The 12,269-nt window shown below is 34.2% G+C and overlaps 1 protein-coding gene across 7 annotated transcripts in view; it reads right to left on the bottom strand.

Annotated features, from left to right (window-relative positions):
* Positions 1 to 12,269, bottom strand: part of ARMC8 (armadillo repeat containing 8) — a 133,504-nt gene that overhangs the window by 70,018 nt on the left and 51,217 nt on the right. For 6 of the 7 annotated variants that reach the window (XM_074214853.1, XM_074214858.1, XM_074214859.1 and 3 more), the window contains 2 exons: positions 12,070 to 12,167; positions 3,846 to 3,938 (listed from right to left, as the gene is read on the bottom strand). In XM_074214853.1, coding sequence (XP_074070954.1) covers positions 3,846 to 3,938; positions 12,070 to 12,167 — 191 coding nt within the window. The remainder of the gene's footprint in view (positions 1 to 3,845; positions 3,939 to 12,069; positions 12,168 to 12,269) is intronic. The other variant, XM_074214856.1, reaches the window with a different exon arrangement.

Here is a 12,269-nt window from a genome sequence, read left to right as displayed (position 1 = left end):
TTGAACTTTGTTCAAACTCCATGGCTCTTTATCTAGATACAGATGGTATTCTCCATTGCAGACAGCCCAAAATTGTCCCTGGTTGTTGCACTGATGGAACAAACAAGTCCATCAAGGTTGAACATCACCCCCAAGCTTAAATATAATTAGATAATTAAGTCAATTTGTAAATTGTGGAAAATTTAAATCCCTTAAAAAATATTTCCATTTTGGCAAAATCACCCAAAAAGGATTTAGGATTATCATCTAAATCCTCTAAACTGAACCGGTTGCTATCAAACACATATTTTCTAATAAAGGAATACAAATAAAACAGCAAATCTTTTTTGCAGGAAAGGAACAACTTAATGCTATTGGCATGTATAAGTTACTAAGACATTGATTTAAAGACATAGCTTTTGTCAGTGACAAGGCTGGAAAACACATATTTAAAGTTTTATTATAAAAACATAATAAAAGCAAAATCATGTTGGTTTATTTTGGCATTGTTTCAACTGAAAATTAGTTCTTCATCATTATAATTAGCTATAATTATATCAATTATATTTGTTTAAAGCAATGTTCCAGAAAAAATTATTCCTACAGTAATATAATTGGCAACATAATTTTAGATAAAATCATAATATTAATTCTTACAAATGGTATCTTTGCAAATGTTGACAATAATAATAAGCTCTCATACTGCCCCAATAGTTAATTCTTAGTTCTGGGTTTTTTTGTTTTTCTGGGGCAACTGGGTTAAGTGACTTGCCCAAGGTCACATGGCTAGTAAGTATCAAATGTCTGAGGTCAAATTTGAACTCAGGTTCTCCTTACTCTACAGCTCTATCCAGTTAATTGTTAAAAGTCAGCTAAGCATCATTCCAGTAGAGTTCATTTTTTTTTAGGTTTTTGCAAGGCAAATGGGGTTAAGTGGCTTGCCCAAGGCCACACAACTAGGTAATTATCAAGTGTCTGAGATCGGATTTGAACCCAGGTACTCCTGACTCCAAGGCCGGTGCTTTATCCACTATGCCACCTAGCTGCCCTAAAGTTCATTTTAAACTCTAGGCAAAATAAAGTAAGATCTTTTCCTAAGCTAAGCAGAATGATATACATTCTGTCCAACATATTCTTCAGGAATTCAATCCCCTTCTCTCTTTTTGAGAAGTCATCACTGTAGTTTAGGCCCTCATTTCCTTTGAGAGAGATGCCTAATTGCTTTCCCTGCTTCAAGGATGTTCCATCTTCCACAAAGCACAGGCTTGACTTTGTCACTCCCATGCTCAGTAAACTAGAGTGGCCCTTGATTATCTTTAGAATCAAATACAAAATTCTGTTTGTCATTTTTAAAATCCTTTACAACTTGGTTCCAGATTGTTTTTCCAGTGTTATTATCCATTCCTCATTTCTTGCATTCTTCAGTGCATTTACATGGATCTTTAGCTGCTTCTCACACTCAAAATTTCATTTCCTATTCTCTATGTCTTAGGATAGGTTGGATCCCATGCCTGGAAGGCTCTCCTTCCTCATTTCTCTCTCTTAGAATCTTAGTGCTCATTAAAATTCAGCTCAAGTTGCCACCTCTGACATGAGGCCTCCTACTTCCTTCTCCCATAATGCCTCAATGTGGAAATTTACTTTAAATGTTTTATAAGCTTCTTTGTATATAATTTATTTCTCATCAACTGAATGTAAGCTCCATGAGAAGAGGTTTTTTTTTTGTCTTTGTATGCCCAGCACTTCACCCAGGTGCACACAGATGAGAATTTAATGACTGTTGGTTGACTTGACTAAACAATGGAAAGAGTATAATTAAGAGCTTAACATTCTAAAGGGGGGAAACAACATATAGGAATGGTGGCCAATTTGGGACACTTTGCTGGGGAAGTTGTAAGGGCCACTGGGAAGTATATTGGCACACTCCATTTCAGGAAGAACAGTAGAGTTGACTGAATGGTTTCTGATCAGGAAAATGTAACAGTAGGAAGGCAGGAAGGAAAGGATTTTCAAGGTGGGGGGGTACAGAAAAAGAGTGAGAACCTAGAGAAGACCTTCATGGCATAATCTCTATGGGATTGATTTATACACTTTTAAATGAGAGCGGGGTAAAATTAAATTAAACTTGGTATGAGAGACTTGGTATTAAAGAGGAAAGAGTGAACACAAAGACCTGGGTTTGAGTCTATTTGCATTTTGCTGGAGAAGAAAGGATGAAATGGGATACTTTTTGGTGTACGGAGTTTGGCCTTGGCAAGGAGATGATCACTTCATCAAGTGAAATAGGAGTTAAGGAGGAGATAGTGGAGAAGACATATGACTGATTAGATAAAGAACAGGAGAGAAGAGGGAGCACTTGGAAAATGGTCTCAATTTTTCAGTAATATATAAGAAAAGGATCCCAGTTGAAAGAATGAGAGAAAGAAGAGTCAGGGGAAGTTTGAGGGGAGTTGAAAAGGTTTGGAAGAGTCATTGAATATTCAATGAATTAGAACGTTAAGTATTCAAAGGAAGTGATAGTTTGATATAATAAATATAGGTATGTAAAAATTTATATACATATATATTTATGTGTGTATATAATATAATATAATACAATATAATACAATATAATATATAATACATAATATATAATATATATTTGAGGCTGAGAGACTGTGTGTTTGTGTGTATAAGACAGTAAAGATTATCTTTGCTTTTTTCTTATATCACCAGCATTTAACATAATGCCTATTTAATAAATGCCTGTTTTAATTAACATAAAGGAATTTTGGAAGGGGCTATTTAAAATGTGGCTTACTAAATTCAAATTTAGATTAAAAGGTCACCTAGTACCAATTTAATATATTATATTTCCAAATTCCAAATCACTCATCTTCCCTTTGACAAAAAGTGAACTATATATTTGAACAATTTCCTTAAATTCCTACCATAATTATCTTCACATTATAACATTCAGGTAACTTGACTATTTTCTTACACTAGTTTTGTCCCTTATTTTAATAAGGAAGAGGGAGTCCCCAAGTATAAATCTGATAGTTTATATCTACAACCAGGGGCAATTTTGTAGTATAGTAGATAGAATACTGGCCCTGGAATCAAAAGGATCTGACCCAATCTGGCCTCAGATACTTGACACCTACTAATAGTTTAACCCCAACTGCTTCGACAGAAAGAAAAAAAAAACTACATTCTTGAACTTTATGCTAGCAAAAAAGAAACTATGAAGTCTTACTGCTTTTAAAAGAATAATGTCCATTAGTAGAGAAACTTCTTCCCATAATAACTATGAGGTATAACTTTCAACTTTCTCCATGATACATGAAATTGAGAGGCAGTACAGTATAGCTGAGAGATATCTGGTCCCAATACCAACAAGACCTGACTTCCAGAACCACCTCTGAAAAAAATCTCTTGAAAGAACTCTCATCAGATGAGATGCTGCTGCTTAGCATTAGCAGAAGTTGCCTCTCCAGAGATTATCTTTACCAATGAAATCAATGATTTCTCTCACAGAATCACTAATCACATATTGAATAGAAAGATGGCTTGGAAATCTAGAAAATCTGAGTGAGGTCCCAAGCTCTGATATCCATGTAGCTGTGGACCCTGATCAGGTCACTTCATCTCTCAGAGCTGCTCTAAGATTCAGATAAGGTACAGATCTGTTTTAAAGAACTCTCTATAACTATAAAAATCACAGTTATGGTCCAAAAATTTTTATTTCATGTTAAACTGAAAATAAATACTCAAACTTTCCATATCTATTAGCTCTATTTACAAATCTCAAAAATAATGAAGAAAAATGATTTCTTTTAGGAATACAAAATTTTATATTAGAGAAAACATTCATTCTACATCCTTACTTTGCAGCAATGAGAGAAGATCTGACAAATGTATTCTTGTGTATAACGAGATCTACCAAGCAGTGCCATGAGGTGAGGAATAACTGTAGCATCCTGGAAATAAGTTGAAAAGGAAAATATTAACAACAGAAAGTTTAAGCTCTATTAATCTGTGAAAATATCCTTTAAATTATATTATTATAAACTATTTAAGATTCAACATTTCATTTTCTAAAGTGATGAAGTTGACCTCCAGGAAATAAGCCAAAAAATTAAAAAGTAAAATGGGAAAATAAACTCCAGTGGTTCCCTAACACTTCCAGACCAAATATAAAATCTTCTATTTGAAATTAAAAGCCCTTCCTAGCCTATCCCCCTCCTACCTTTTAAGTCTTTTTTACTTACTCCCTGACATATATTCTTTGATCCGGTGACACTGGCCTCCTTGTTGTTCCATGAACAAGATACTCATCTTTTGGCTTTTTTCTTTATTGTTCCCAAGCCTGGAATGCTCTCCCTCCTCAGTTATACTTACTAACCTTCCTGACTTCCTTTATTCCAACTAAAATTCAATCTTAATCTTTAGGAAACTTCTCCCAATCCCTCTTAATTCTTGTCCCTTCCTTATTTTCATTAGTTCCTATTCATCCCTATATATAAATTGTTTACGTGCTGTCTTGGTGCTGTCTCACTAGTCAGCTCTTGGAGGAAAGGGGCTTTCTTTTGTCTTTTTTTTTCAATCCTGGTGCCTCACAAAGTCCCTGACACATAGTAGGTGCCTGATGTATGTTTGCTAGCACTGAAACACTCAGGGCAAAAAAGCAAGAATAGAGCCTTCAGTGTCTATCCTTAGAAATGATAATTAAAAAGAAGCTCAGTTTATCTCTTGTAAACTTCTCAGGTTTGATAAATAAACAGAATGATTTTAAAAGAATTACAAGGGGCAGCTAAATGGCACAGTAGATAGTGCACCAACCCTGGAGTCAGGAGGACCTGAGTTCAAATCCAGCCTCAGACACTTATAGTTACCTAGCTGTGTGACCTTGGGCAAGTCACTTTACCCCATTGCCTTGCAAAAAAAAACCCAAAATAAAAAATAAAATTACTGGCAAGAACCCACTATGAAAATATGGGAATATCTTAATGTAACAAAGACTTGTTATACCATATCAGATTCAAAGAAATCATAATATAAAAATAAAACATTTACCTGCAATCCTTATTTTCTGTGATTATACAGTAAATACTGACAGGGAAGGTTACAAAAGTAGCAGAGGTTACAAAATTCCAGTGTTTGGATTCTACCTGCCTCAGCTTGTTGGAATGTGAATTAACCATAGGAAGATAGATAAAAGAGAAATAAGTTGAAGTATAAAATCAACTACTTTCTCTTTATTATCAAATATTATTAGATTATTTCTAACACATTATAATATTTGATAGCTGTTCTACTTCTTTGTAACATTAAGATCTTTACTGATCCAAAGAGCTTTCTGATCCCCTTTTTTACTGGCTGAAGAGTCTATACCTATTATGCCAAGAAAACTCCTTTGACAAAAGACTCACAAATATATAAACAAATCAGGTTCAGTTTAACAGAAGAATGAGAAAACTTTTTGATCAAGGGCTACTCAGGCTACTGACCTAGTAGGTGAACAAAAATTAATGAAGGACTTCATTAGCGAAAAATAACATTCTCTCTCTTCATAAACTTTTTTTGTACAACAAATTTATTTTCAATTAATGCAACAAAATAAGCATGTTAATATGATGAACTCAAAGACATAGAAAGGCACAAATTTCTTGAGAAAGTTGTTTATATATATAAAATACTTTCACAATTTGCTTATCACTACTTTCCTTTTAAGCCCTACAATTTAGTGTTTGTCTCCTCTGAAACTACTCAGATAATAATGTCTTAATAACCAAATTCAATGCCTAAACCTGCTTAAAAAAAAAAACCTTAATGCTCTGCCACAGCTGACATTATAATTGAAGAGTACTAGTGACTTTATGAGATGTCTTCAGTTGCTCATGAATAGGATTTAAGTGGGGCAGAGATGAACAATGATGTCACCCTCATTCTCTCATCCAAAGATATCAGAGTCCAGTGGCAAGACAAAAGTCAAAAGAGGACTGGTGATGACCTGGAATGTAATGGATGACCCTGGTGTCTTTAATGTCTGATCAAGCTGGATATGCTTCACAGCACCTCCTTCAAACAGTTATGACCACTGGAAACTGTTCTCTTAAAATACTTGGGGTAGATGTCCCTAACTCTAACAGATTTAAGTCTTATCAAGTTATCCTCAGCCTGGTTTAGCCTGTCTGCTGAGTTTTACCAGGGTGTGGCCACTGCACATGTACAGCTTCTTGGTGTCATAGGTATATGTTGGGTGGTAAGTGGACAACAAAGGTAGATGATCTCTGAAAAGACCTCAACAAACCCTCCACAAGAGGTTCTAGTCTTCCCTGCACACTTCACACACCCCAGTTGACAGGTACTCTCAGGTTCTACACTAGAGATCTAAATCAAAAGACAAATAAATTAGTATTCTTTCAAAACCAGTTCACCTAACTGTACTACCCATATCTACCCATTATTTCCACAAAGATAGCATGAGAGATTTTGCCACACATATTTAAGACTGCTATTATTCCTCACTCTGATCTATCATTGTATTAACCTTTCAGGAAAAAAAAATGAAAAAAGGATTAGTTTGGTTAGATGATGTCACATTTTGTGAAGGCATCAGGTCTTTCTTTTCTAAAGGTTCATAATCTTTTATTAAGGTATGCTAGCATTTTACAGGAAAGCAACCAAATTTTGTCATAGTTTGCAACCTTAATCCTCCTTTTCCTAAAAAAAATGGGTCACTTGTACTTCTGTAATTTTGCAGCCCTCTTCCCTCTAAATGGTCTTTCAAAATCATTAATAGTAGCTCAGTAATAAACCTTGCCAATTCTTTTCGAAAGTCTAGGATGTTGTTCACTTGAATGATGACAGCCAGATATTATTTTAACATCTCTTCATTTATCTTCAATTTAAAGTCCTTACTTACTATTTTTTGTTCTATCTGTCCCACTACATAGATCGATCTGTAACATCTGATCTAACCCAAGTAGCAATGCAACTTTTCTTTTTTTCTCTTCTTGGTCTCATTTTTTTTTTAAGAAATCAGAACAATAATCTCATCATTGTTCCTAAAGGGAAAAAATCATTCTTGGGGCGGCTAGGTGGCACAGTGCAGCACTGGCCTTGGAGTCAGGAGTACCTGAGTTCAAATCCGGCCTCAGACACTTAATAATTACCTAGCCGTGTGGCCTTGGGCAATTCACTTAACCCCATTGCCTTGAAAAATCTTAAAAAAAAAAAAAACCTCATTCTTCCAAAACAGAGTTTTTTAGAGCTGCCCACTTGGGCAACTAGATGATGCAGTGGATAAGAGCACTGGTCCTGGAATCAGGAGGACCTGAGTTTAAATCCAACCTCAGGTACTTAATTACCTAGCTGTATGACCTAGGGCAAAAATTTTTTAAAAAAAGTTTATGTACTTGACAAGGATCACTGTTGTCAAGTTCTCATTCTACTCTGCATCTTTGCTTCCCAATATAACTTTTAAAGCTGTTTTTGTAGCCCTTGGTATTCTTTGTCAGACTCCCTTCTGAACTTCTCCTGACATTGCTGTTCTTTTGAACTCATTCTTGATTACTTACCTAGTTTACAACTTATATGCATGTTTTAAAAATAATTTTTAGTAAAAAATTTTAACTGATGAATATTATTAATCAAACATGCAGTTAGGATTAAAAATCTAATTTTTAATTAAAAGATTATAGTGTAATGGGGACTGATGCATATACAAGAGTATGTAGAAGGGGTATGAAGACTGCTTCTGTGATATATAAAAGAAGTATCTTTTGAGAAATTTGAGCAAGTATATATGTACTATAACTAGTTCTGTTCTGCTAGCCACACAGTTAGATTAAGAGATGCCTTTTAAACTGGCTGGACACCTAGGCCTGGCATTGGGTTCAAAATGTCACTAGCATCTAGTCTTGGTCATTTTTTCTCTCTAGCTGTTTATTTTTGATTGATCACTCTTCATTTGACTCCTTCATAGATGGTATCCAGTAAGAGACTATAAAGAGAGTCTGAGCATTTTCCCTACTTGAGCTGACATGTGGCCCCATTATAATGGGCTTTGGTCCTGTTGTCTCACCACATAATCTTTTCCATTTTGATAAAAGTGATAGGAAACTCTCTGATTTTGTGAATTTTGAAAGATCAGGAGGGTGAATATGCAAGCATCTAGACATTCCAGCATCCAGATTCTGAGATTTGCAATTAGCTAAGCATCAATGCCTTGGGAAGTTAAGAATGACTTTTGGGATCTAGCCCAACATTAGCTGAGAGGAAGACCCATCTAGTAGCAATGCAACATTTGAACATGCACTTGAGGAGAATAGGGCTTTTTAAGGATGATGCTGTGTTTGAACCTATCCTTACTAGAAGCTGAGGTGAGAGAGGGGAGAGAATATACCCAAGGAATTAGGGACACACACACACACACACACACACACACACACACACACACACACACATACACTTGTTTGTTCTTGTTCTCTGAAGAAAATATCCCTTTTTTAAAAGTTAATTGATGTTAAGTAGTTAAGTGTAACTAAGGTGTTACTCACCAACACCTAATAATGAGGAGCACAACTGATGGGGGCTCTAATCAAGGAATTAGAGAAGAGACAACTATAAACCCCTTAAGGTATCCTTGGAAACAGGAGAGGCAGTATGATCTGGGTAAACCTGCTCTAGGAGATGGAACCCAGAACATACTTGCTACATTATAATTTAACAAAGTATGAGTCCACAAACTTAAAAATACATTTGTTTTGTATTTTTTTTCTAATTTGCCCAAAGTTTTGGTAGCTATACTTTTTAGTTTTTTAATTTTGCTCTGGGTAACATGTACAGAGTTCTGGTTTTGTTGATTTTACTTTGAATCCTCTCAATATTCCCTTCTATCCTTATATGCTTTGTGTTTACAATTTCTATGGTACTATATTATTTTTTACTTCAATATATAATAACTTATTTGATCCTTCTCCAATAAGATATACTGGCCATGTCTAGTGTTTTGCTATGTAATATCTATTAGTTCTGAATATATTATACAAATAGGTCTCTTTCCTTCTCTAAGAAAAGGAATAGAATTAGGTTAAAGGTTATTAATTCATTTTGTGAATCTTACAGTATACACGGCCATACTGTTCTTCAAAATATTTATTAGTCTATAAATTCATTAAAACTCTTACATATTGGGGCAGCTAGGTGGCAGTGTGGATAGAGTACTGTAGGCCCTGGAGTCAGCACCTGAGTTCAAATCTAAACTCAGACACTTACTGACTGCCTAGCTGTGTGACCTTGGGCACATTGCCTTAAAGAAAAAAAATTTTTTTAAAAAGAGTCTTATATATAAGAAGCTACAGTTGCACATAATATATTCCTACAGATCTGCTAACAATTAATTTTATACTTTTGTGTTTTTTACTATGCTTGATGTTTAAGTAAATATAAGATGGTATTTTAAGATTGTCTTGATTATATTTCTCTGATTATTAGGGCTTTTGAACATGTGTTAACATACTTTACAATTCATTATTACAAAAATCTAATTTGGTTGAAATATTCTATATAATCAAATTGAGCTCTTTAAATTTAAAGTTAAGTTAATCCTTCTTAGAATAATTAATGCTTCTGTCTTCAGAATTTCATTCTAGAAAACTTTCTACCTTTTGGACTGGCTTTCTCTGAAAAATCTTAGAATCCTAATTATTCTCTTTCTGCATCTTTTGAAATCTCTTCTAGAATCTAAGATTTATGTCAGACTATGCTGAACTTTCCTTGTTTTCAAATTCATGGTGCCTGTTGTTTCTACCTTAGCCATTAGTTCCTCCTTCATGGTCAGGCTCAGCTCTAAAATAACTTCTTATTGATTCTACCTTTTGAAGAAATAAATTATCATTAGGCATATAATTTGTCAGTTGCTTTGCTTCTGGCAAAGAGAGAAACTTCTAGCACATATCCAGATAGTTGAAATTCCCTATCACTAAAATGCCAGGCATCCAAACTGCATTTGTGTCCTATTTCCAGCTACTCATTCTGGTCAAGGAATGTGTAACACACAAAAATATTTTTTTCTCCTCTGATTCTTGTTCAAATGTTCTCCATGTTCTCCTGTTTTGAGTTCCTGGATTTCCAAGAATAATGCCTTGTTTAAAAAAAAATACACTACTAAAAGAAATGTTCCTCTACAACCCCTTTTCTTTTTCTGTTCATTTTCAATAAGGTATGCCTTTTCAGCTTTATAAATATGATTCTACCAAGTGTCAGTGATATACCTGTGAGTCAAGTTCTTTTTCAAATTACTATCTCTGATTTGTTCTTTTTATAACCTATATTTTGTGAATATGTGAAAAAGACATCTGAAGCCATGGGTTTTATTGATGGATCTAATTTTGGATTTTTTTTTTAAGGAAACTACTAGTTCTTTCTTTTGTTTATTCTTCTCCTCTTTTATGTAATATGTTCTATGGTAACAACAAACTTGACACATGTATGTGATCCCTCTTGATCAGATTTTTAATCCTGTAGTTAAATATATTCTATCCCTGGTCACCAACCCTATGTTGTTAAGCTATGTTACAGAAATCCAAATCCCACTGTTAGGCACAGTCTATTGTTAATTTCCCAAATCAGCCTTTTTCTTTTGACTTCCCTATCCTCAATCAGAATTAATAATGAAAATTCCATTTATAGTTATAAAGTATTCAGTTTTTTTTCTCAGAACTTCATAATTCTTATCAACACTTTGCAGATTTTTTTTTTGATGATATTCTTTTCCCCACTGAAATCACTGGAAATAGGTAACAGTCATAAGTAGATCATTCCACAGTTTAACTCAATTTGACAAATATGTCTCAACAGGGAGTAATCAACCACCATTACTTGTGTCTTTTCCTCAGACTCTTCCTAGATTGTCTATCATTTCATAATATCTATGGACTGAAGCTCAAGGAGGTATGTCTTCCCTTGTTATATAATCTGATGACCCCTCTACAAAAAGAACCTCAAATCTATCACTTAGTTCCAAATACTGACAAACTCTTCCTTTCCTTCTCTGTCACAATCTTCAACCTCCCAACCCCCAATTTTCTGATATTTTCAAAAAGTTCTTTCATCTTCTTCATATACCTTTTCTTATTTCCTCCATGAAGCATTTCTTTCATTCATCTTTGCAACATTTCATTATTCCTGATAACCTAGAAGACAGAGTTGAATTCCTTTAACCCTTTCTCTTTTTTAAAAATATAGGGCATTTGTGTAGAAACAGAAGTTACTAGGAATTGGAAGAAAGAAAAACACAGGACATTCTGCAGGTCAATACAAAATTTTCTTTGCCTGTAATACCTGTTCAGACATAAGTCCTTAGCCCTGTCTTCTTTCTGGCCATGACAAATTGCCTGATTACCATATTTCCTACACTCAGACTCTGGAGGCTCCAAATAAGACCTTAAGACAGACATGCTCCCTTTTCTAGAGATGCAAAGTCCAAATTCCTTAGCCTACTGCTCAAGACCCTCTATAACCTGGATAATTTTTTCTTTCTTTCCAGTCATATCATCCATTAGTTTCCTATATAAACCTTTCATTCCAACCAAACTTAATTTACTCATAGTCCTGAAAATAGATATTTTACATTTCTTTCTGAGTCACTGTTCACAGTAGTTTAATTGCCTAAAGTATCCTTTATGTTTCTACTAAGACTTAATTATCAGTCAAAGTCCAGTTTACTTTCACATTCTTTATAAAGTTGTCCTCAGTCCACAACAAAACAAACTCTTTTAGTACTTCTATATCTCATTCAAACCTAATCATAAATTGATTTATCTTAGCTTTTTTAGCCTATATATTTTAGCTTCCCTGTTTATAGTATAAGCTCCTTGACGATAGACATTATATACTGAAAATGCCCACAGCATCCAGCAGCACTAATACATAGCAGACACTCAACAAATATTTGGGACCAAAAAATTCTGTGTAGCTATGAGAAAATACTTTTTTCTTAGATACTAATTAAGTTATATAAAATTAATGGAGAACTTTGAAACTTCTAAAAGTGCGATTTAATTTGTGTTACTTAAGACTAGTTTTCATCTTCATAAAACTTACTGTATAAAGTAGCTCCTCTGGGGTGACTGGACTGGTAAAAATGGTACGAAGGCATCTAAGGCAAGCTTCAATGAACTTCAAATCTTGAGATAGTAATCCTGTTAATAAAAACTGGAATCATTGTTCAGTTTTAAGATGAAATTATTGCATTAAAAACAGAAAGATATACTCAGATGGGCTAAATTAAAATTAAATTCAAA

This window comes from Macrotis lagotis, chromosome 1, assembly GCF_037893015.1.
Source record: "Macrotis lagotis isolate mMagLag1 chromosome 1, bilby.v1.9.chrom.fasta, whole genome shotgun sequence".
NCBI classification, from domain to species: domain Eukaryota; kingdom Metazoa; phylum Chordata; class Mammalia; order Peramelemorphia; family Peramelidae; genus Macrotis; species Macrotis lagotis.
This window is presented reverse-complemented; position numbering and strand designations above follow the sequence as displayed.